The following is a 25314-nucleotide window of genomic DNA, read 5'->3' on the forward strand; positions in this document are numbered from 1 at the left end:
ATAATTTTACAAAAGTGAGTATGATATTGAAAGAAAAATTACAATTTAGGTAATGAAATGAAATCTTTATATAAAACTAGCTTTTACCCGCGACTCCGTCCGCGCGGAATAAAAAATAGAAAACGGGGTAAAAATTATCCTATGTCCGTTTCCTGGTTCTAAGCTACCTCCCCATCAATTTTCAGGTAAATCAGTTCGACCGATCTTGAGTTATAAATAGTGTAACTAACACGACTTTCTTTTATATAGGAGGTCAGCTCAAAGCGGCCACAGGAGGCAAAGCGGTCATTATTAATATTTCGGTTATTTGAAATGAGAGCGCGAACGTTGCCATTTTGTCACATAAGGAACCTCTCACCCCGTGCCAGGCAGTCCTTCGGGACCGTTGGGAGCGATCCCTTGACCACGGCGTCGAAAATAATATTTTTACATGTTTTGTTAAAAAAATGCAAGGTAAGTTCATCCTGTTTTGATCATACCTCTTTTTATTTAAATCCTTTTATGATACGTATATTGTTTCTTATCTATTTGGCTTGAGTTGTGCAAAATTTACTCAAACGTAAATGTATAAAAGTATGAGTAGCCGAATTTTAAAACAAAATGGCCGAATAAGGTAAAGGTATAAATAAGGTGGGCAAAGCGGCCAACTGACCGCTTTGCCCATATTAAAAGTATTATGGTTAGATAGATAATGGTAAATTATTTTATTTAGATGGTGAACAATTATAAGAGAAAAACCAGCCAGGCATCATGGGATGAAAATCTTATGGCACGGGCGATCAAAGAGATAAATGATAAGCGGGGATCTGTTAAGTCTATCGAACTTAAATATAATATCCCTCGCACTACTCTAAGAAGACACATTGCGACAGGATCTGCGAAAAAGAAACTTGGCAGATATAAAGCCGTGTTTACTCCACAGCAGGAAGAAGAACTCTTAGAGTACGTATTTCATATGGATAATATTTTCTTTGGACTAACAAAGGAGGACTTTTTGCATCTCATTTTCCAGTATGCTGAAGCAAACAATATTCCTAATCCTTTTAAGAATGGAACTGCCGGCCACGATTTTTACAAAGGATTTATTAAGCGTCATCCTAATTTGACCTTACGACGACCTGAACCTACGTCTATAGCCAGAGCCCGTGGATTTAACAGATCCCAAGTATATAGATTTTTTGACCTCCTTGAAACTGAAATTGAGAAGCACCAAATTGATGCTATGCGCCTCTATAATATGGATGAGACGGGTATTCAAACGTCTTCCAACAAACCACCTAGAGTTTTAACAACACTGGGTAAAAAGCAAGTGGGTTTCATTGCCAGTACTGAGCGAGGAAGAACGACCACAGTTATTTGTTGCTGTAACGCCGCGGGATCATTCCTACCACCCTTAATGATTTTTGCACGGAAAAGAATGGCACCGAACCTTCTAGATGGAGCGCCGCCTGGCACACAGGCAATTGTAAGTGATAATGGGTGGACCAATGGCACTGTTTTCTTGGACTGGCTTCGTTTCTTCATAGATACAGTCCGTCCGACGGCAGAAAAAAAAGTACTGCTTATCATGGATAATCATGAGTCGCATAAATACTTACCAGCCTTAGAATTCGCCTCCAAGTGTCATGTCATATTTGTATCACTGGCACCACACACTACACACAGGATGCAACCACTAGATCTATGTGTTTATGGGCCATTAAAGACATATTTTGAGCGTAGTGTAGCGATTTTCCAGAAAACATATGTGGGTCGTATAATCAATCAAAAATATGTCGCCAGATTGTTCGGTACTGCCTATTTGCGAGCTGCAACAACCCAGAATGCTGTCAGTGGTTTCGAGAAAACGGGCTTGTGGCCTCCAAATAGACATATCTTTGATGATTCTGAATTTTTGCCCGCAAGAACCATGGAGACCCGATACCAATGTTCTTTATATTTTTGGACATTTTTATTTCGTCAAGTATGTTAAATGAAAAAAAAAACAATTAAACGCAGTATCTTTGGAGCTGGCCAATTTGCCCTTGCCCCCCTGGCCGCTTTAGGCGGCTCCTCGGGCAAAGCGGTTTTTTTTACAAGTTGACGTAATTTAGTCATTATATGCTTATTAATTCAATTTTGGAGACTTTAAATTCCACTAATCATAAATTTGATAAACTCCTTTGCCGTCAGTATAAAATTCTTGTGGAAAATCAATCGTTTGATAGGTTTTTTTTTTACCCAAAGTTAAGGTGACCGCTTTGAGCTGACCTCCCCTATAGATTGGTGCAGTGTTGATTTTAAAATGCCTACAAGATAATTAGCTAAGATAATTAATACACAGTTATTTTAGTTAAAAAAAAAACTAAATTTCTTTTAGCGGCAATAGGCGATAGGCTTACATTCAGTCTCGTTTAACAGCCAGTAATGTCGGTAATTTATCGATTTATATTTTGATGGATTACAAAAATGAATACCTGATCATTTGTTTGTGCAGAAGCAATTGTTTGTTCAGAATCATCATTCAATGCTCTTGGAAGATGATCAAAATTCTCATGATTTCGCATTGCCGTCTCGTTGCAGAATGCTTTGGTACAAAAACTACAATTGAAACGTAGATTTTCCTCCTGCTATATAAAATAAATTAAATAAAGTTTAAATCGCAATATAACAGCGATTTATTCTGTACGATTTACCACTTAAGAACTTCCTATTATCAAATACTATTTTTTAAACAATAGTGAAAGAACTAGATAAGAAATTGAGGACTAACTAATTGAGATTAACTTTAGAATGTTAATGTGGTAGGACCAGGCTAAAGGACATCGATATCCTATGCCTTAATAAATTTAAAAAAAAAGTATGGTTATAACTGATAACCAATTTGAATACAATATTTATTGATACGTAAAACTACTAAGCATCAAATTTTCTAATCTTCTATAAAAGGGTTCTTCCCTTTTATTAGTCAAAGATACATTATTTTTTATATTGAAATTTACAAGTTTCTCTCACCACTGAAATCAAATTAGGAAGGCTGGGAATTATCTTAGTACAGTTTTCCTCGGCCAGATCCGAACTATTGATCATATCGCTTTTCCACATTATTGTAAAAGTATTTGTTTCCTCAAGCTTCTCGGCTCGTGAATTAGAATTTTCGTAATTTTTTCTATTGAAGTTTAAAACACAATTTTTATTATTTTCAAATATTTAATAATATACATAATATACTATTAAACTAACAATGAAATTGATTAATTTTTCTATATTAATAATCCTATATAATAATTACTTTATTACGCTGACCTATCTTGTAACATCTTTTGCTGACCCTGGTTCTATCATTGTCCTGTTTGTAAAATTTTACTTACTTACTTACTTTAATTTGTACTTGCTTGCGTCTTTACATGTATGTAATGGTAGGCTATTATAGTTACAGTTTTTAAATTTCGCTTCTACTTTTCGCACGTTATAAATCCGCAATTTTTCTTCGCTTACAGCAAAATTAGCTTCTTTCTATCTTTCTTTTTTGTTAAAGGTTATTAATATAAATTTAATAGGTTAACTTTATGATTTTAAAATAGAACGGTACGTAAATCGTTTTAATGAGAAATTTAATACGAAATCAACGGGAACGACCGTTTTATTGTAACTTGAATGAATGTTTGTACAATGTGTTATAATAACGAACCAAAAAAAATTGGTGTTAAATTCTACGTGGAATAATAAACCTCGTAACATTTCTAACTACTGAAAATATCAAATGTAAAGAATTTTAATCAATGAATATACGAAAGAAAATAAACAACACTAACCACTAGTTTAACTGCGTTATATGTTAAAGTTTTATTTGCTATTCAATGTTATACTTTATTTTAGTTAATACTTTATTCGTAAATTTAAATTAAATTGATAATCAGACAACGAGTCATAATGAAAGACAACATTTTAATTTTTATCCATAGATATAATTTATTTTCTTTTATGTTCTACGAAACTAAACAAAAGAAAAGACACATTGTTTATTTTCTGGCCAAATATTACCATAATAAATTTCTGTGGTAATTATTTCTTTGGTTATATTTTAAATTTAGATACGTGTGTAGTCTACGTATATTTAGTCATTTATACTGGAATTGTACACTACAAAATAAAAATATAATGTTTTACTTTTTAAAAAATATTTTTGTTACGTCATGAGATGACGTGACACGTTGAATAACGTCATTGGCCTTCGGTTGGCAACACTGGTTGATAGTCGTGTCATCGATAGTTATGCCATTCCACTGACATTGAAGATCTGCAGATCAGGTCACGGTTAACAAATGTTTACAACGCGACACTGGCATGCCTACCAGCCACTGCTTGAAAAAAAATTTTAATAAGAACAACGAAATGACTCACAGATCAGCACTTTGTACCTTTTTTTATATCATAAGATGACAAACGAGCTACTACAATTAGGCCTTCGGCACCGCACTCACTAGATGAAACACGAAAATATTTCCACTTCACGCCTGTATTTGCAGCTCGCGAATCGTCCCGTCGTTATGGTTATAGTGATAAGCTGTCAGCTGTCAATTTAGTTGTTGAGCGACAACTCAACGGTTCAAGACTATGTGAGCTAACTTTTGAACCGGTTCAGAGCGGATTTACACACGTCTAGTCATCGAAATTGAACCAGCGAACGGAAAAAGAGCACATATTTTTTTTATTAGTTGACAGTAATTTCATAATTTGTTAGGAAATTGATAAAAATAGCAATTTATAAAAAAATATTTCACGTATAAATTTACATAATATGCATTGGTGACCATTCATAATAATTTAGTTTTTTATGTGCATTTTTAACTTTAAACCATGGCAGGGTCAGCTTTGCGACGTCTCATGGCTGAATATAAACGTAAGTACGGAAACTAAATATTTTTTATAGCTGAAACTATACAAAAAAGTGGCGCTAAAATATCACATCTACCTTAACACAATACAAGCACAACAAAATACAAAGCAAGGTTGTCCTGCGCTCTTTCTAAACGTGAAATTAACGGTATTTATAATCACACAGACAATTTATTTCCTTATCTTTATATGTATTAGAATTATGTAAAAATTGTGCATGTCTATTATATAAGTACGGAAACTTACGCAACTCTATGCCACTCTGGCAATAGAGATGTGTAAGGTCCAAACCAAGACCTCATACAAGTTGTAGCAATAGCCAGCAAGTGTGTGAAACCACACTAAAGTGTATTTGTCATTGAACTAGCTTAATTATGGATTATATATAAATTTTTCAGAATTGACCCTGAATCCTCCAGAAGGTATTATCGCTGGTCCAATAAATGAGGAAAACTTTTTTGAGTGGGAGGCCTTGATAACGTAAGTTTAATTTATATTGAAATACTAAAATCATTAGTAACCACAAAGGTAACTTTTTTTCATTAACAACCAATGGCCGGTCACCCTTAAATGTGCGCATACCTTGTTCTACCAACTTTCAATAAATTTCAATATGAATACAGAATGTTCAATAAATTTTAATAAATTTGTTTTTACTAAAATTTAATAATTTAATCTCTAAGCCAAAGTTATAAGGTTTATTTTTCACTGTAAATAATTTTCCTCATGCACTCGCACAGAGAGTTACCTACATCTTGTGAAATACTATGAGAAAATATTTTTTATAGCTTCTAGAATCTGTTACCTGGAATTTATTGATCACACCATTTCAATGACTTCGCAGATAGAGTTATGGTGATACCTTGTTCATTAAATCATGAATACAACACAAACAGTTATTCTGTTGCTATTGTGATTGAAAAAATATTTTGTTTACAATTAGCGATGGTTGTCTTTTTTTTTTTTTTGATAATTAAATTGGAAATTTTGAAATGAAATAAAAAATATACAGTTTGTAAGAAAGGGGATTTTTACCATGATTAGGCTTAGGTACTTTTCTGAAAAGAAGGTAGACCAATATGGCTATCTTTAACATTTTCACTACCATGCAACACCAGTCAACCTGTGAACATGGTGCATCCAACTGTGCCGAAATATTGGGAGCTCAAACCGACTAATCATGGTAAGAATACTGTTTCTTACGAACAGTATATTAGTAATAACCACAAAAGTTTGAAGTTCTACATCAAAATAAAAAATATTACAAAGTAAAGAGTAAATTACCTTGAAAATTTGAGTCCTAATGTGCGGTTTGCAAGTAATGAGTTAACCACCAGTTTGATGTCCCATGAGGTGTCAAAGTTACTGTTTATTGCCAATACCTTATGAATAGAATTCAAATAAATGTTATCATATAAACTTGTTTATTTTTTCTTTTATAGAGGACCAGAAGGGACTTGTTTTGAAGGGGGAATTTTCCCTGCAAAATTAATATTTCCTCCTGATTATCCTTTAAGCCCCCCAAAAATGCAGTTTATATGCGAAATGTTCCATCCTAATAGTAAGTGCCTACTATTTATAAATATAACAATATGCAATTATACAAATTTTACAATAGTTGGAACTCATGGTAACAATAATTATGGTATGTTAAAAGCAATATTATCTAGGAAGAAGGTTTTTTTTTATAAGAGAAGGAGCAAATGGGCAGCTGAAACACAAAGGTGTTCATCGACCCACATGGACATCAGTAATACCAGAGGAATCGCAGATGCGTTGCCGGACTTACATTTTCTACAAGGAAGAAGAAAGAAAAGTTATTAACACAAAAAAGATTAAACAAAAACAATAAACTGATACGAACATAAAATTACACATAACTGAATAATCAAACTTGATGTTAAGTTACAATCTATGATTATTTAGGGTAATCTGGTGATGCCTACAGTATGCATGTATCCATATAGTTTATCCATTAGTATTTCTTAGGCCATGTATGTCAAAACCATATGTACCTTCCATGACCATTTAATATTATAAACAAAAATCTAATAGACACCAAAAAACTAAAAATTGTTTTTATGAAACCAATTATAACTTTATTGGGAAAAGGATATTTGTTATTACTCTTTTTATGGTCTTTATGGTTTTCACTAATTTTATAATGACTTAAATACTAATTCTTAGAAAACTTAATTAATTTTAGATATAATGGTTTCCAGTTAAATCATTATATTATTTTCCTTAGCCCATTACCACATATTTAGGAAAAATTTAATATTTTTTTATTTTTAGTTTATGCTGATGGCAGAGTTTGCATTTCCATTCTACATGCTCCGGGTGATGACCCAATGGGCTATGAAAGCAGTGCAGAGAGATGGTCGCCTGTGCAGAGTGTAGAAAAAATTCTTCTGTCAGTAGTTAGCATGTTAGCTGGTGAGATTCTTTCCAAGAAGTTTACATAACTAGTTCTCGTCCTCGACTTTGTCCTAATCAATAAAAGAAATAAAGTAATCTATGCAATAATCCAGACTCTAAGTTACATGTGTTCATCTAGATCATTCAATCCATAGATTTCCACTGAAACATGTATATATGTGAAACATATATATTTCACTATTTCAAAACAAAAACAGATGTTAATAAATTGCGTAATAAATGAACAATAAACATTAAATGGTTAACAGAACCCAACGATGAGAGTGGTGCAAATGTTGATGCTGCGAAAATGTGGAGAGAAGATCGCAAACAATTCAATAAAATAGCGGAGAGACTCGTAAGAAAGACATTAGACCTCCCCTCACCTTAGCATTGTTACACATAAAGTATAATCACATTGCCACACAGTAATCAAACAAATTTTAAAGTATTATAATTAGGATTTTGTGATAACTGTTAACATGATTTTTTAAGCTACATTAAAAGTGTTATGATAAAGCAATTTTTATATGACCAAATAAATGTATTAAATTGTCAACATTATATTAAAATGGATTTAACCATTCATATCAATAAGACTTTTCTGTTTAGAAGATATAGGGTATTTTTATACAATTTTATTGTTTTATATACTGTTTCCTATATGGGATGAAATAATAATTTGTTATGTGAATTAAATTGATTTTAAATGTTATAAATAATTATTTTTTACATGGGAGTCGTTTTGAAACATCACAATAACAATGTTTTTTATTTAATTGATTAATTCTAATATTGCAGTATTCTTAATGTTTTTTACATTTATGACATAGATGCTTTTAAGCTTCTGTGTATATCTTTTTAACTGTGTGTGTGCATTATTTTTTTTTAAATGTAAGAGCCATAAGCAATATATATATATATGTATATGAAGATTAGGATTATAGAAAATATTCTGTTTTCTACAAACGGAATTTTTCCTGTTGTGATGTGTATTCAAAACATATTATATACTTTATTATATTAGTCAAATGGAGACCGTTACTAGTAAATTTTTATGGTTATTAATTGTAATGTTAATGATAATATAATTGATATTTTACAATCATATATTACATAGCTTTGTCAATAAAATCATTAAAGTATATTTATTTTTAGCAAAATTCTTACCGTGGAGTATTCACTTAAGAAACAAACATGCAAAAGTATGTATAAATATAAAGAGATGTCATTCACTTTGAAAAACAGTGTTAAAAATATGGTTTCGAGTAATATCAAGTGTTTCGACAATAAAAAGCCGTGGTTACAAATACTTCTTTGTCGCAAAATACATGCTGTTGTTATTGATATTAATGTTAATTAATATAAAAAGTCTTATGTTTATAAAAGTTTATCCAACAATTGAAAATAAATTAAATTATTACAATATAATTTTCACAAGGCATTGGTCGCGATTTTATGTAACTAATTTAGATTTTCTAGCAATAATTAAATTCAGTCAGTAAGGTAGGCTGAATAAATTGTAACTAACCGAAACACCACTTAAAGCAATATTTACTTGAAGTTAACTTATAGTTCCATACATGTGTTCTTTTTGTATTCCTATGACTTTAAGAGTAGTGTATTGGTATATAATTTTTAATAATTGATTGGACGAATTTTTGCCTATTTCGCTCCAATCAGATAACATTTATGCTTATTATATTATGGAAGCACTGTAATTGTTTTAAAAGATAACCTTTGATGTTAATGCATGGTGTAGGTACTACCTTAAAGTTAGGAGAATAAAAAGCACGTATTTTATATATTCTACAACGGTGGAAATATTTTTTTATTAAAATGTCTTTAAATATATATTGTTTTATTCAAGTTTACAAGTTACAAAAAAGTTCATTGCCAGTATGGCCTATAACTACTATTCCCCAGCGTTCCATTTGAGAGGTGTTGAAATTCAATATCTAAAACTACTATAAAAATATATCAACGTCAATAAATTTCAAGTTTACGAATTTCTGATTGTCATCTCTACCCTTCTATGAGAAAACAGAGATAACAAAATGTTTCATAGTGTGCCTATTTAAGGATGATTAATTTGATAACCGACATCCATGAAGCATCGAATTAATTTGGACGAAGACGAACCTCAATGTTGTACTTAATGGACGGTTGTTATAGTTTCGGACCGTTCGTGCGTAACGAACTATAGAGCGGGGTTATAGTAATAAAATTAATCGAACAATAAATTTAGGTAGTTCATTACTTTTTGAATTTATTACAATTATTAGACTATGTATCGCATAATTACCTTAAAATTAAAACATTAAATACATTTCTTTTTTGTTTATCAACACTTCGATTTTTGGTTTTATGTTTTATTTCTTTATTTAGTTTTGCTAGTTTTAATAGAGTAGGAATAGAAAAAAAACAATTTAATTTATATTGTAAATCAAAAACAATAATCATGAAATTTTCAATTCAGTGCAAGTTCTATGAACACAGCCTTCGAAAATTGAAAAGATTTATAACCGATTTCACTTAACCCATCTTTAGTGAATTGTCAAACTAATCATCCTTAAATAGACACACTATAATTAATGCAAGTTTTGCGGCAGTAAAAAATCACGATTCTTCATAATTAAACTTGTTAAAAAGTTTTTTTTCGATCAAAACACATTTGTTATTTTACTCCAATTCTTTTAAAAATATAGTAAGTTGGTAACACTGGACTGAGCTTTGCACTGATTGATTGCATGCTCTTTGGTTCAGTTGGTATTTGCCATTTGCTACTCTTTGAACACTCTCATTTATTAAAAGGTGTGGTTAAAGTGTGTTGGCGCTAGGAGCGCAACTTCGAAAAACGTAGTATTGAGTTGTTGCTAGTCGCTAAGTTTCCAGGCAGTTTTAGCTTGGCGCAGTTTATAAGTTAAAATATCTCTAGTATTTCCAAAGCCAGGCAGTAATTGTTGATTGCATTGAAGATTTAAAACAAAGGTAAGAAAAGTATTGAATAAAATGGGAACTTATGACATTTAAACAGTACGACATAGATGGTATTCTATCTTTACAAAATGGACGTCAAATCGTATTGTGACGTGATTATGTAAAGAAATACTTCTCTCCTTAGCTATTTACAAGAATTCGATTACAATATAGGTGTTTGTGAAGTTTTAGACATATCTATGTTTTGTAACTCGTTTATTTATGAGGTGGATGTGCATTTGTACAACGGAATGCGGTGCAGAACAGTTATGATGGCATCCGACAAGAAGGCATGGCGATGACTAGCTAGTCTCGTTAATGACTCCATGTAAATTAATTATTCTGTAGCGATATAACTATCAAGCTTAGTTGTACTAAAATTACCGTGTTACTTTATTTCTATTTTAACAAATTCATTGTGCTTTTTTGTTTACATTTGTATTACATTGTCGTATCGTGTTAATTTGGCTTTGCGAATATTAGTAAGCATCGGCTGGTTTATAAAGTACAATAGTGGTGTTTGCTTGCTTAATTGCAGTCAAAGGTATATCTATTGATCTTTGTCTAAATCATATATATCGTAAAAAAACTAAAATTATACTATAAAACACAATGTACATTAGATATACCTACTACCAGCAGTCATTGACATAAAAAATTTAATGTGTGGTAATTTATTAGAGAATTTCTTCATCTTCAACAACACTTATTTAGGCACAGAAGAGGTATGAGTTATTTTGTATTACCTACCACACAGTTCTTATTATTTAATAATTCTCAATTTTGATTATTAATGTTTCAGAAAAAAAGGGTTTTGTTCTTTGTTAGATAGGATGTTCGGATAAAATGAGTACAAAAAAAGGTTAACTCAAAGATATAACTCAAAGCCTTGTTTTCTAAGTTGCTTTGATTATGTGCTTGAAAGATTAAAATAGTCTTGTGGGTTACAAGCAAAACTAAGCATTTTTGTTAGGGGTTGGTTGGATATTCTATTTTAGTATCATAAAAGAGATCTCAGTAATTAACAGTCAAGGAACTTGTTAATTCATAATTTTCTCAGCTAGGCGAAAGTGTATGCTAGTCATAATTGTTTGTCAATATAAAGTTTTATTTTGTTAATTTTGAGAATTCATAGTTTCTGAGAAGATGTTAGTAGTAGTAGAGTATCATAATGTTCTAAAGTGGATTACATATTAAACACATGTTATGAAATTTTATTCTTTTCTTTATAAGTTTTGTTGATGTTAACAACGGATATCTCTATTCTTCTAATGTTTTGTATTAATTAATTATAACTTTGTTTATTTAAATTTTTATTGTTACATTTTATATTATTTTATATTTCTAACATTATTGAAATTAAATAAATATGCACTGGCACAAAATAAATATACAATCATAATTTTTAGCCTTTTAAAATACATATCAATTACAGATACTCTCGTCTTCACTGTTAACAATTCGGTTAATATAGTCAGACTTTTTCTAGCAATACTCTGTAATATATGCATACCATTTTGCAAATGAATATCTAAATTTTATAAACAAAGCTAAAATTCAAAATATTTAATTGTGTATAGGCAAACTAAGGTATCTCAGCCAATGAGAGAGGCCCTGCTGTTGCATTTGGTTCTATTAGGAATTAAAAACTTACATGGATATAGAAAATGGCATAAAAGAAAAACATTATATGGAAGCTACAGTAGGCAAAATATCTTGTGACTCTGTCATTGACAGAGGGGGCACTAGTGAGCTGTAATAATTTAGTTTGACTTAGTAGTTTGCCCACCGGTCATTTTTGTTAGTCTTTAGTAGCTGCATTAGTATACATTGATATTTGTTTGATTAGATGATAAAGGTCTTCATTTGTAACAAGTTATACATTTCATTTGTCTTATAAAATGACACAATTATGCTACTTGAATATAATATAATTTAAACATTTTATGCAATAAAATATAGAGTCAAGCTAGACTTCTTACACTCTAACTATCTCTATACACTATTTAGGATAGGTAAAGTAAGAGAAAGAATTTCACCATTGATCAATTTTTTTAATTTATAAAATTGAACCTGGACTTCTGAGAGCCCGAGAGACTGCCATATTTTTCTCTTTATCCTGAGTTTTGGGCTTATGGAGGTTGTAATTCGAGACCGGATGATATCTCTTGCTTATAGAGGTTTCTTGTTTATCTGTTAATAATATTATTTTGATGCAAATGCGCTGTGCTAATTAAAATTAATGATTTCTGTACCCTGTTTGCACTATATCTGCATGTTGCTGTTCTTCATTTTTCAATGTTTTCGTTTTATGTTGTTAAAATTCTTGCCTTTAATAAATAAAATTGAAGCCTAAAGCACTTTTATTCATTGTTTCAGGTACTTGTCTCTCTTGTGAGGCTATGACAGGAGAATAACTAAAATTAAAAAAATACCAAGGGCTTTATTGAAGTAAAAAACACTAATTGCTTAAGTCTCCAAAATGCAGACTATCAAATGTGTAGTAGTTGGTGATGGGGCTGTTGGTAAAACATGTCTTCTGATCAGTTACACAACCAACAAGTTTCCATCGGAATATGTGCCAACAGTCTTTGATAATTATGCCGTAACTGTTATGATTGGTGGAGAACCATACACTTTGGGACTCTTTGATACTGCAGGTAAAGCACATCTCGTTTTTATATTTAAAAATTTAACTAATAATTATTTAATGTTTGTCTATAGTTTTACGTTTAGAATGTTATAAAATGTTGTGTTATTTAATGTAGTAAATATTTTATAGGTCAGGAAGATTATGATAGACTACGACCCTTGAGTTATCCTCAAACAGATGTTTTCCTTGTGTGCTTCAGTGTAGTGAGCCCAAGCTCCTTTGAAAATGTCAAGGAAAAGGTAATGTTGAATTTACTTTGAATAAATACTTTATAATTTACATTTAATTTTTTGGTACTCTTAAAAACTACTTTATTAAAAAATGTTTTAGTGGGTGCCAGAAATAACTCATCATCAGCAAAAGACACCATTCTTACTGGTTGGGACGCAGATAGATTTACGTGATGATCCAGCGACTATGGAGAAGCTTGCTAAGATAAAACAGAAGCCAGTGTCCCTTGAACAAGGAGAGAAACTTGCTAAGGAACTTAAAGCTGTAAAATATGTGGAATGTTCAGCTCTGACTCAGGTTTGTATTTGAAATACTATTTAATCTATATATATAAAAGAAAGTCGTGTTAGTTACACTATTTATAACTCAAGGACGGCTAAATCGATTTGACTGAAAATTGGTGGGCAGGTAGCTTAGAACCAGGAAACGGACATATGATAATTTTTTACCCCATTTTCTATTTTTTATTCCGCGCGGACGGAGTCGCGGGTAAAAGCTAGTAGGCTATAAAATAATGTTGTTTTTTTAAGTTCTTTAGTGATTATCAATCAAGTCCTTATATTTAAACTTGTGATTTTTATCTTGTGCCCAACTATTTTATGATTTCATTAAAAAAAGTAAGAAAAAACTTATAGAAACGAAATATAAACATGAGAAGTAGGAACTTATCTTAACTTTTTATTTTAAATCTTCTGAGTTTGTATTTTAATGCCATTTTATTTGTCATAGTAATATTTATAATAATAGTGAATAATGTGTCTGTGTTCACTTTTCTAAAGAACACTACAGTATTTTGTAGGGGCACTTACTTGATTATGGGTTCATCTTGCTGGATATTGATGACTTTATGTGTTGTTAATTTTTGATTTTCAGAAAGGATTGAAAAATGTATTTGACGAAGCTATTCTTGCTGCCCTGGAGCCTCCGGAACCACCAAAGAAAAAGGGATGCAGGATTCTGTAATTTGTGTGGTAAAATAACATATACATGTTAAAACCTTCAAAGCTATCAAATATTTATAAGCTATCACTGTAATATTCAGCATATTTTTTATAATCTAATAACAATTATTAAATATTATGCCATATCTAAAAATATTGAATATTACAGCTGCAATTTAACTGCTCATACAATAACATTATAAAATTGTATTTGACCTTATATATTATGAGCAAGTTTGCATTAAATAAATATGAAAAATCTGTGCCAGGAATCCATCGGCAAAGCCCGCAGGCCAATAGTGTGAGTGCTTTAAATTTTTGTTATAGACAATGACAGTACCATAACTAATGTAGAGTAGAACAGGAAGGTAGTGCAGTACTGCTATTGTTTTAACACATATGGCTACTGTATTGACAGTAAGTATGTGATTAAACAATAAGCGTACTGCATCGTTCAGTCCTTGTGTGAAAATGGCATTAGTCATGACCAATAAAATGTTCAATTAACTGTAGATGCTTGAAACAGTGAAATAATGCACAATTTTGCTAAGCACATTGACGAAGCTTAAAATGTTACAATGAGTATTGAGATGAATGTATATAATTCATCATACAATAAGAAAATTGTGGCCGGTGTTTAGTTACTGGCTAAATCCTGTTTCTTATTAATTTCGGACATAAGTTTCCTGGTCGGAACTATAGCTGTAGCTATTCTTTTAATTGTATTAAATATATATTATTAATATTAAATTTTACTTGGGTATTTTTTATATGGATTCAATAAAGCATTTCAATATTTGATATTTAAGAATACAAAGCAATGTCTAGGGAACAATAGTGGTATTCAATGTTACATTTTTATATGTACACAAAGATCAATTTCCTCAAATTGTAAACATTTTTTAGAAATATACTATGATAGTAACAATCTTGGAAATGTTAGAAGAAGAGCTGATCTCAGTAAATGTTAAAAATGATAATATTTATCATTATGAAATCATCTTATTGACAACCAGTTTTGTACTATGGGAATTCTCTCATACAGTGTTTTCCGGAAAACTCGCATTATTCATTATTCCGCATTTTAGATTATTCCGGGTTATTTTTAAGTGCTTGTTTAAATTAATTTCATACTCGTTCCCTAGACTATGTTTATTACAATTAATATGAATTATTATTTGACTTGTAATTAGAATACCTACAAGGTATAAATTTGTACAGTGTATGCTAAAGAATTGATAAATTCAAACTTCATTGAAAACCGATGTTTAGTTTTAAAAAAAATTGTCGAAATTAAATAGTTATTTATTTATAATTGAAATTCCACTTTTGGCACAATTGTATTAAAAAATTGTCGTGTCTTAGATATAAAAAAATGAACATATTTTGGAAAAACGCAAAAAAAAACAAGGAATTCAGTGCATATTTAGCTGTCTAGAATTAATACCTTGTATGTGTCCATTACACAAATTAAGTATTGTTTAAATTTTACATGATAATTTGTTTAATACTGTAATTTAGATTAATATGTAAAGACCAGAATATTTCTACTTTGCATTTTTGCATTCACTATATGAATGATTGACAGATATTATTGATAATTTAAAACAAATATTTATGCATTCAAACACATGCAGTCAACATGTTAAGACAACTTAGAAATCCTTTCATGTTTATTCCTAGCTGAATTGGGGGGTAAAGTTTATAATTACGAAAATTTTATTAATTTTATTAATTCTTACATATTTTCAATTCTAGTAAATTTTGATTTTCAAATAGTTGTTTTGACTTTAATTTCGGAGTAGTTTTCCGGAAATTTCCATTATTATAATTTTATAAATAAGAACATGGTTTGAACAATAAATTAAAGTAGAAATGAAAGACTTCCTATATTAATATAAAAACTTTAATTTGTTTTTTCCAGTTTTGTGATTTGAACCACATGCAGTATTCAATACATGTGTAGTTTTTAAATGTAGTTTTTTTTACAGGAAGACATGTATTTGGAAATTCATAATATTTTGATTATAATTTTTATTGATTTAATTTTTTACTTGTAACAAGTATGATACCCTTTTTAGTTAACCTATAACCCTCTACATGTTATGTGATGTCCCTTAATATTATTATAAATTATTATATTACAACTTTATATTGTGTACCAATTTTAATAACAATTGCAAACTAAAAAGTTGCTTACCATTTAATTTATATACATAATGATTCATTTATATTATCTAAAGGTAAAAATTTACCCTAACATTTTTATATTTCCGTCTTAGTGAAATGTATGACTATGAAATGATTATTAATTGCTTATTAATTGGAATTTTTAATTTATAAATGTGTATTGGATTTTTTTTTTCATAATTTTGTTTGTAATTAGTTTTAGGTGTATATTAATGTACTGGAATTTATAATAATCTATTGGATTTCTTCATCATTTGGTTTGTAATTAGATTACGTTTATATTAATGTAATAAATATAAGTCAAATATTTAAGTTTTTTTTTATTTTACTTATCACCCCAATCCTGTGTGGAGTGCAACGTATTCTATGTCGTGAGAGGCGCTGCTATCGCATTTAGTTCTGACAGAAAATATGTAAAATCTACTCAGGCCACAGAGTCTTAGGCATAGAAAAGGCATAAAAAAAAAACAAGACAGCACACTGACAGCATAGTACGACAAGGATTTTGTGACACTTTTCTGATGTTGAAAGGAGGGCGCTAGCGAGCTATCATAAGTTAGACCCACTAGTTGGCCTAGTACGAATAATTTTGATAGTCGTTTTCTTATCGTTATCGACACAATTTGTATAAAGCGCCTCAATCGGGCGTAAAGTACATCAAAAATATCATACTAATTTTGACGATACGAAGGTCTGTCATGAATATCGACGCTGGAAAGCATAAACGCTGTAACCCTTGAAATCGCGAATATGTTTTTCACACGTTAATAATTTCAACCATTATCAAACGATAATGATTTTATTATAGGTTAGCACAAACTACACAACATTGCTAAATACTGCATGCTTGTAGGCGTATCAGCTCACGAGTTATTATTTTTTGGCTCTCCTGTAAAGTTCATACTTTCGGGGTTACAGCGTTTACGCTTTCCAGCGTCGATATGATTGTCCTAAATATTCGTGCCAGGCTCACTGGTCGAATAACATTGTCGGTCTATAGGTTACGTGGTGTTATGTGATTGCTACTGAGACATCTGCAACTCTGCAATCACCTTTATTGGACAGAGAGGAGGAAGGATAAACTGAATAAGGTCCTGATCCTATTCACCCTCTCTCCGACCTCCATGATTCAACCTCTTTCTTTTTTATTAGACTCGATTTGGCCTCTGGATCATACATCAGCAATGGCTGCTGCCAACTTTACCACTGTTAAACAACGCTCTTAAATTAAACAAATAGGTATAAAACCCACGCAAAATCGTACAAATTTTCGACTATTGTAAATATTACATTCAGACTCTTTGGATTGTGTTTACATTGGGTAAAATATCTATTGACAGTTGAATTTAGTTTTAATTGGATTTAATGTACTTATAGATTTTTATAAAAACGATCCTATCTTGTTCGCGAGCCGGTAAGGTTATGGCAATTTTGACGGAATGAATTTTTTAGTGTTTTTATCAGTTTAACACCCTCGTTTTTAATTATTAGTTAATACATTATCAAACTTAAATTGAGAACGAAGTTTTTTAGTTGTGCAATAAAAAATTTCAAGTTAAAATGAGTGATAGATTAAAGTTAACAAAAGGTGAATATTTAGTTATATTTAATTTAGGATAAAATATTAATGTACATTTCAACTTACATTATCAGACGTATTTTCAGAGAATAGAATAGTGTACTCGTGAAAAGCGTGTTCTTGGGCAACAAACTAGTGCATAAATTCTTGCTATAAACCTATTCTTGCTATCAACCGGTCCATCCACACACATCATGCAAATACCGGTCAAATTGCCAAACCGCATGTGACTCAATTTGTTACTGAATCTTTCAGTGGCAAGTCGAAAGCGTTTCCTCTCGCATACCTCTTCTAATCAATATATTACAAGGATCAATGATTGCAGTTGTTTATGCAAATTTGTCGAATCATAGAAAATGTCAACATCATGACTTTTGTTTCTAAATAAAATATTTTAATTAGTTTCTTCTGATATTAATTTTTTTTATATGACCAATATTTTACTTGAACAGATAAACACCATAAAAGTACCAGCAGCATAGCTGGTGTATTACTGGATGGATCCATTTCGGAAAGAAAGTTACTTGTTAAAGGTGAAACTTTTTAAATTCTATAATAATATTTGATTCACGATAATCTTTACAGAACTCACACAAAAACAAAATGAACGAGAGCATTAAAATAAAAATTGTAATAAGGTTTAGCAGTATAAATTTCCCAATTTCACAGTACCTTTACGGTTAAGCATTAGTTCATAAATAAAAACAGAATTTATAAATAATAAAATAAATTACTTCTAACTAATAATAATCTGTAATACTAAGTTTCAGCAACAAATCATGAAGATAAATTTCAATTTGCGGAAACCCGATGCACAGAATTACAAGAAAAACTCTCAGATATTATTAATTCCAAAAGACGCAAAAACTTGAAAAAAAGAAGGTTAGAATAAATCACATTTTGTTAAGTTATTGTTACACTAGCTGTCGCCCGCGACTCCGTCCGCGCGGAATTAAGAAAGTACGGAATAAGTAGCCTATACGTTCTTACAGACTAAGTTCTACATGTGTGCCAAATTTCATCAAGATCCGTTGAGCCGTTCAACAACCATCCATCCATCTAAATTTTCGCGTTTATAATATTAGTAAGAAGTAAGAAAGTAAGATTTATTTTATATTGGTCATCTGTATAACGATTAAAAAGAGTTTAACTGAGATGATAAGTAGACTGACTTTTCCCACACGTCTTTGATCGAAAATGGAATCTAGTATAAATTTAGTATAAATCTAGAATACCATTATTACTACTATTCTATACGCTTGGCTTATTGTTATTATTACTTTAATATACGAGCAAATATTGTATTGCTTCTATAGTGCAACTGGAATCAACACTATGGGAAAGATGTCGGAGTTCAACTCAGATTATGTCACAATAAGAAAGAAGAATCCTAAAAGTAAGTTTACTTTGCCTAGTTTGACCTAGGGCCACTATACACGGACTGATTCAAGCAGTAGGTAATCAGCATGTAGTACCGGCAAGCGGTCTCCATTTTTAGTGTGGTGACTGGAAATTGTCGTGCGTGTATGGATATCAAATAATATCCATCCATCCATCCATCTAAACTTTCGCGTTAGTAAAATTAGTAGACTGGTAGTAGCTTATTATTTCTTTACTTTTTTTTAACATTATAGAACATTGTAAGGAGGAAACAGTTTGCGAATGGGACAATGAATTTGCACAAACAGGCAATAACGTGTAAGTATCATGTAGAAATTAAAACCTTCTGGATTGTTAATTTTCATTAATTTGTGTCTATTGTACATTTACTTTTTAAATGTTTTTGTTTACAAGCGCAACTGGTAAGAACTCTGTAGGAAAGATGTCCGAAAGCAATGCAGATTATGTAACAAAAAATAAAAAGAATACAAAAAGTAAGTTAATTATTTGTTTACACCTTAATTAATAGTAATACAAGAGGTAATAAATATAGAATTTGATGACGATAGAAGTTTTGCGTGTAATTTATCCCTATTTTATATTACAATTCACGTTGTTATTATAGGACAATGTAAGAAAGAAACAACGTATTGCGAGTGGGACAACGAGTTTGCACAAACAGGCAATAATATGTAACTATACTATACTATACTATACTATACTATTCCATTCGAAATAGAATGAATATTAACTATGTCATAATGGTAGAACTACCGCAGTACAGATGACAGTTGTGTCCAAAATATTTTGTGAAACAATAAACATAAATGAAAAGTATCGTTGCTATAACTCGTTCACCTCGAAATTGTCACGTAGTATTTTTGTTAGACTGTACTTTCATGCGCTGGACACCAGCGTTTACAGAACATGCATCAATTTCTCGTCAACTAAATGAGCAAAGTCCATTTTAAATAGCACTTACAGTGGGTTTCTGACACTAATATTGCCGTTTAAAACATATTGTAATTTGTCAAAGATAATGACAGGGATGACGATATGTTTTATACAGAGTTTTTGGCCTCAGAAACCCACGGTTATTCTAAAAGACCTTATAGATTTTTTTCTATTTCATAGGTCACCAGTACACGAAGACAATGGCGTAAGAGGCGACGGAGAAAGTATGTTTACAATATATATGATTAAAAAGTTTTGCGCTTACCCAATAACCAATTTTCATAGATTTTCAATTTCCATAGATGTTTAGATGTTCAGTTATGGTATCGATCACTATCTTATTTTGTACTGATGGAATAATGTAAATGTCTAAATGTGATTTCCGAGATCAAGTTCATTTACAAAAGGTATTGTTATATCTGTTTTGGTCTCAGGAAGCCACTATAAAAACTTTAAACGTTTCAAGACATTGCAATATAGGACATTGCAATCAATTATCAAATGGTAGAACCTCAAAATAATTATGTTTATACTTCGATAATTTCTATTGCAGACCATGCATCCAAATCATCGCGTCATAGCGTGATTTATAAGACAAGAAGACGCCCTAGTATGTATCGCAGTAATAATAATATTTATTTGTCTCTTTAACCGGACAATAAAATGACCTTTTAAATAAAATAAAAATGGTACTTAAAGGTTCACTGTAGTATGTTAACTGACGCTACAAACGGGTATGTTCAACAAACTATTGACTGTTTTCTTCTTTTAAGGCAGAGTTCAATGCTGTCAGTCATTTGTTTTCCTTTAAAAACCACCGTAACGATATAACTAAAAGTAGCTAAAAAGGATCGTTAGAAAGTATGAGTAACACTAGTTTTGCATTTGACCTTTTTAACGTTTGTTTTGTTCTGCAATATCAAGATGATGCGAATGAAAATCCGATACGGCCCGTAGTGGAACTGTTTAATATAAATCGCAGCGAGTCCTCAGGTGACACTTGGCGAGATAATTATGCTGCTTCACAAATGAAACATAGTGGCGGTGGTAACATAAAAATATATTTCAAACACCATCATTGATTTAGTGATATGTCAAAAGAGAGAATCATATACTTCAATAGTAATTATAGCATTGAGACCATCTCTTATTTAATATGCATTAAAATTTGTACTTGTTCTCAATACGTCATAGATATTTTTATAAATTGAGTCATAACTTAAAAATAAAGGCAATTCAGTCATGAAAAATTGGTTATACCTACTTCTGTACCTAAGATTTCACTGAATCATTTTCCATTAAATTTGTTTAAATATTGTTTCTTCGTGTTTATAGTAAAATTTGTTACAGTAATAACACCTTGTACACAGACACACAGAGGCAGTTAAATGCTAAAATGTATAAAGTTTATTCAATAAATTCAGGTTACGCTGCCGTACGGGGCACCGCACCCGCTCCTCTTGCTGACAGTTATACCGAAAGTGGAGATGAATCTAAAAGGGTGATTATTTAATTATGGAAATTTATCAATTTGTTGATTTGTCTACAATTTATTACATTATCGTAAGTAGTATTTAACAGTAGTCAGCAGAGCTTATGCAATGTTTGTTGCTATTGAATGTATAAACAGCCGAGAACTGCCCATCTCGAGTGGAATAAACATGTAAATATAGTTATTTTAAAGACATTGGTAAGTACAGCGTAAGGACAGACCAAATAACATTATGAAATCCATTAGTCAAAGGCGTCCAAATCAGAAAGTTGTTTTTTTTCAAAACGGTTAATAATTATAAATAATTTAATTTTATATAGAGCAAAAAAATAAGGAAAGTTATGAAGTTTATGGTGCGGCGCTATGAGTTGCCGACTGTGTCGTCTCGGTCGAAGCAAAGGAACACTAAGGCATACGAGCCCAGCACAAATAAAGCACACATTCCTTTTGTGACATCCAAATCGGTAACGCCGTCGCATAATGTGGGCCTGAACATTCAACAGGTACAGTGCTATCCAAACTTTAATGTGGCTTGCAATCTCTTATACAACGCTGTGAAGAATACAATTTTAGGTATCGCAAACATCTTAAGCACACGCTTATCTTGAATCGTGATGGACACACTTAACTCCTGCATAACATAAGCTCGCAGCTAACAAGCCCTCATAAAGCTTGAATCTTATCGCGAACTTCACCGTACTGACACTTGTATTAATACCTATTGTAGTCTATGGTTTGCCAAAAGATTGAAGTGATGCGTATAGGCACCAAGTATCAAGGCAGTGGAACTCCACTGTTATACCTACGGTTGCACCTAATACCTACAATAATTTTAAGCGGCCGTTGCTAGGCAACTATAAGATATTTACTACATATACTTATTTTACTAGATACTAAAATAGTGTTTGCACACGAACAATACATACAATTAAGTAAATCTAATATATACATATAACTCTTTTTTTCGTAGGTTTTGCACGGCCTCAAAATTAATCAACCAATATCAGAAATTCCATCCACAATGGCTCATCACATGGGTAATTAACTTTATTATTGTTATCGTATTTCATTTGGTAACAAAAAATTTGTATGGTAATATTTTGTGCTAAAAGCATTTATATTTATTTCACTTATCAGAAGAAAAACCACAGTTTTACATGTTTATTTATATTTCTAAATGTTAATTTTATCTAAGGCGGTTTGAGAGGTATACCACATAAACGTAAAACGTGATGTATAATATGAACTGTCTTCTTGTTACAGGCCTCCGTCACTGCACTAGCGACGCGGGTGTTAAGGCTGAGGTAAATTGATCGAATTAAAACGGTTGAACATGGCCTGGTCATGACAAACTGTGGGCTTCATTATTTTTATTCTATTGTATATATATATAGTCAATTTCAATTAGGTCCAGGTTAAAAAATTGAATGTGCTGAAGCTCGGAAAAATAACTCTGACGCTGCCGAAATATAAATCAATGTCATTCGATCAGCTGTTGAGACTGTATGAATCTAATAACGTTATCGTAGGAAAATTTCTAAAAACCGCCAGTTGCCGGAAAAGTATGCCCTTTTTGAAGAAGTAAGTATATTTGACTTATCCGATGAAAAGAGTTACATTTCAAGGATCTGGAGAAATGTAACTATTTTCATCACATTTTATTGTTATACAATTTTATTTTTAATGCTAATAACTTAATGCATCACATCCTAGCACAAGCGTTACTTTTTATGAAATATTTTAAAGAAATAAAAAAAATCAAAATACAACCACCGAAAAAAAAAGTTTATGATGAAAATTGAACCTAAAAATCTATGAAACGAAGAATCATATATTTTCACATCTTCCTCACGTCGTATCCGTCATCAATTAATAAATGTTTTCATTATTATCATTCAGAATCAACCCTCCAAAAGCTCTTCCTTTTAATTGCCATACGGAGGACAGCGACGATCAAATTGACCAGCAGTCTTACAGCAGCAAGCCGCCGCGCTGAAATTGTTCCCTTTGATTCCTTTTGAAAATTAACAGTTTTATTTTGCTTCTAATAAATGAAGTATAAGAAGAAATGTTGACAACGTACATACTGCTTTTAATCAATGACAACACCTTTTGGTTATAGTAAAAAAAAGTAAATTTGCAAATAAATGACCTTATTACTGTTTGAAAATGAGTTTTCTTAAATGTTTACCTATCCCTTGTCAGTAAATTTTTTATTTTTCACTATTAGCAGAAAAATAAATTACCGTATCAAGAAAGGCGAATGGTACGTGTTAGAGATTTTAAAATAAACTTCATTTAATAGTTTAATTTCATCAAGACAACATGTAATTGATAATTTTAAAGTAATAATGAATTATAAAGTGTGCTAATAAATTTATTCTACTCATAAGGGCCCAACGGTTCCAAAATGTATTTTTTGCGCTGTAATATTAACTGAATTATATAAACTTCACAAATATATTCTAGCCATTGATTTTTATTTCAGTATCAAATCGCGATTTGTTTTCATTGCTTAATTTGAATTGAATATAGGCAATATAACTTGTGTAATAATTGTATTATTCATACTGTTTTTAATGCTGAATTATTTGTATTATACAAATTGATGTCTGTGTTATTTCAAAGCGAATATAAGGGATCTCGTTTGCGAGTTTTTCAATACTATAGATAGGACACCTATAGATAGGTAATTGTTTCAAACAACAACAGCGCCTTGCTTGTATAAAAGGAGCCTATGGACCCTTAAGTATTATTTAACACTAAGCATTATAGTTAAAAGTTAAAATTCACTACACATTACTATAAATATCTAAAGTTTTTAGCACGAATGAGTTAAAATAGAAATTGTATTTTTGTGTTTTACACATTTTAAAATCTAAAACAATAAGACACAATACGAAGTATATATAAAAATTGCAAACCAAACAAAACATTTATAGGCTGCTCTTAACATATAGGTAATATGTACAATCCTAAAATTGTTAACGTAGGTTTCCCGTGCCAAAGTGGCTTTATTTTTTTGTCCAGGTATTTCAGCTGTGGGAACGCAAGGATACGTTTAAACCTGGGATTCTATTGCGTATTCTATATAATTCTATTAAACACTTTACATTTTTTAGCACTTAACAACGAATCGATCATATTTTGCTAAAATCTTAAAGGGTAGCATATGAAACTGTGTAACTTTATCTAACTAACTTTTATTAAGATTATAGACCGACCAAGTTATCTGACCGGTGGGCATAAATCAAAATAAATTATAACAGTTTACTAGCGTCGATCTGTCAATGTCAAAAAAGTGTCACAAGATTCTTGTCGTACTGTACTGTACATAGAAAATGACATAAAACAGGACATTACAGCTAATACCATGTTTTATGTAATTTTCTATGCCTAAGTAAGTCTGACAGAAACAGCTTCTGTCACTGGGTTAGATATCCTTGTTTGTCTATATATATATATGTATAAAGGTGGGTATAGATTAGATCATTTACTTGTAACATAACAACGAGCCGCTCTATGATATGTTGTTATGTATCACCCTTTCATGAACCAGACGTGCTTTGGAAACTATGCTTTTACCTGTATCATATCATTCGTTAAAACGTTACATTAC

General features: G+C 31.0%; 4 protein-coding genes across 5 annotated transcripts; all 4 read left to right on the forward strand.

Moving 5' to 3' along the window:
* Positions 1–712: 712 nt before the first annotated feature.
* Positions 713–2590, forward strand: LOC123723461 (MFS-type transporter clz9-like). Its single transcript, XM_045686116.1, has 2 exons — positions 713–1828; positions 2477–2590. The coding sequence occupies exons 1-2, from the start codon at positions 713–715 to the stop codon at positions 2588–2590; spliced, it is 1230 nt and encodes a 409-aa protein (XP_045542072.1).
* A 2181-nt stretch (positions 2591–4771) lies between these two features.
* LOC106717060 (ubiquitin-conjugating enzyme E2 G2) lies at positions 4772–7888 on the forward strand. Its single transcript, XM_014510748.2, has 5 exons — positions 4772–4882; positions 5277–5358; positions 6321–6439; positions 7174–7314; positions 7566–7888. Exons 1-5 carry the CDS (start codon positions 4840–4842, stop codon positions 7685–7687), a joined length of 507 nt encoding a protein of 168 aa, XP_014366234.2. The 5' UTR covers positions 4772–4839; the 3' UTR covers positions 7688–7888.
* Positions 7889–10096: 2208 nt separating this feature from the next.
* On the forward strand, positions 10097–14196 carry LOC106717056 (cdc42 homolog). Of its 2 annotated transcripts, none has more exons than XM_014510743.2 (5): positions 10097–10287; positions 12655–12935; positions 13058–13167; positions 13259–13456; positions 14033–14196. In XM_014510743.2, exons 2-5 carry the CDS (start codon positions 12758–12760, stop codon positions 14120–14122), a joined length of 576 nt encoding a protein of 191 aa, XP_014366229.1. In that variant the 5' UTR covers positions 10097–10287; positions 12655–12757; the 3' UTR covers positions 14123–14196. The 2 variants fall into 2 exon arrangements, with proteins under 2 accessions (XP_014366229.1, XP_014366230.1); XM_014510744.2 differs by lacking the exon at positions 10097–10287 and adding an exon at positions 10374–10603.
* A 4126-nt stretch (positions 14197–18322) lies between these two features.
* On the forward strand, positions 18323–23797 carry LOC106716980. Its single transcript, XM_014510664.2, has 15 exons — positions 18323–18402; positions 18634–18751; positions 19186–19265; positions 19504–19567; positions 19664–19743; positions 19875–19941; positions 20384–20427; positions 20757–20813; positions 21128–21250; positions 21628–21704; positions 22016–22198; positions 22666–22732; positions 22959–22999; positions 23104–23276; positions 23595–23797. Exons 3-15 carry the CDS (start codon positions 19205–19207, stop codon positions 23689–23691), a joined length of 1134 nt encoding a protein of 377 aa, XP_014366150.2. The 5' UTR covers positions 18323–18402; positions 18634–18751; positions 19186–19204; the 3' UTR covers positions 23692–23797.
* Positions 23798–25314: the final 1517 nt, after the last annotated feature.

The sequence above is a fragment of the Papilio machaon genome, chromosome Z (genome assembly GCF_912999745.1).
Source record: "Papilio machaon chromosome Z, ilPapMach1.1, whole genome shotgun sequence".
In the NCBI taxonomy this organism is placed as follows: domain Eukaryota; kingdom Metazoa; phylum Arthropoda; class Insecta; order Lepidoptera; family Papilionidae; genus Papilio; species Papilio machaon.

Excerpts from the sequence above, each read along its gene's own strand:
- LOC123723461 (XM_045686116.1), top strand. The coding sequence starts at position 713 with ATGGTGAACAATTATAAGAGAAAAACCAGCCAGGCATCATGGGATGAA. Across the intron at positions 1,829-2,476 it reads CTGCAACAACCCAGAATGCT|AAGCAATTGTTTGTTCAGAA; the intron begins GTCAGTGGTTTC and ends TTGTTTGTGCAG.
- LOC106717060 (XM_014510748.2), top strand. The coding sequence starts at position 4,840 with ATGGCAGGGTCAGCTTTGCGACGTCTCATGGCTGAATATAAAC. Across the intron at positions 5,359-6,320 it reads GAGTGGGAGGCCTTGATAAC|AGGACCAGAAGGGACTTGTT; the intron begins GTAAGTTTAATT and ends TTTCTTTTATAG. Across the intron at positions 6,440-7,173 it reads CGAAATGTTCCATCCTAATA|TTTATGCTGATGGCAGAGTT; the intron begins GTAAGTGCCTAC and ends TTTTATTTTTAG.
- LOC106717056 (XM_014510743.2), top strand. The coding sequence starts at position 12,758 with ATGCAGACTATCAAATGTGTAGTAGTTGGTGATGGGGCTGTTGGTAAA. Across the intron at positions 13,168-13,258 it reads TTGAAAATGTCAAGGAAAAG|TGGGTGCCAGAAATAACTCA; the intron begins GTAATGTTGAAT and ends AAAATGTTTTAG. Across the intron at positions 13,457-14,032 it reads AATGTTCAGCTCTGACTCAG|AAAGGATTGAAAAATGTATT; the intron begins GTTTGTATTTGA and ends TTTGATTTTCAG.
- LOC106716980 (XM_014510664.2), top strand. The coding sequence starts at position 19,205 with ATGGGAAAGATGTCGGAGTTCAACTCAGATTATGTCACAATAAGAAAG. Across the intron at positions 22,199-22,665 it reads TGGGCCTGAACATTCAACAG|GTTTTGCACGGCCTCAAAAT; the intron begins GTACAGTGCTAT and ends TTTTTTTCGTAG. Across the intron at positions 23,000-23,103 it reads ACGCGGGTGTTAAGGCTGAG|GTCCAGGTTAAAAAATTGAA; the intron begins GTAAATTGATCG and ends AATTTCAATTAG.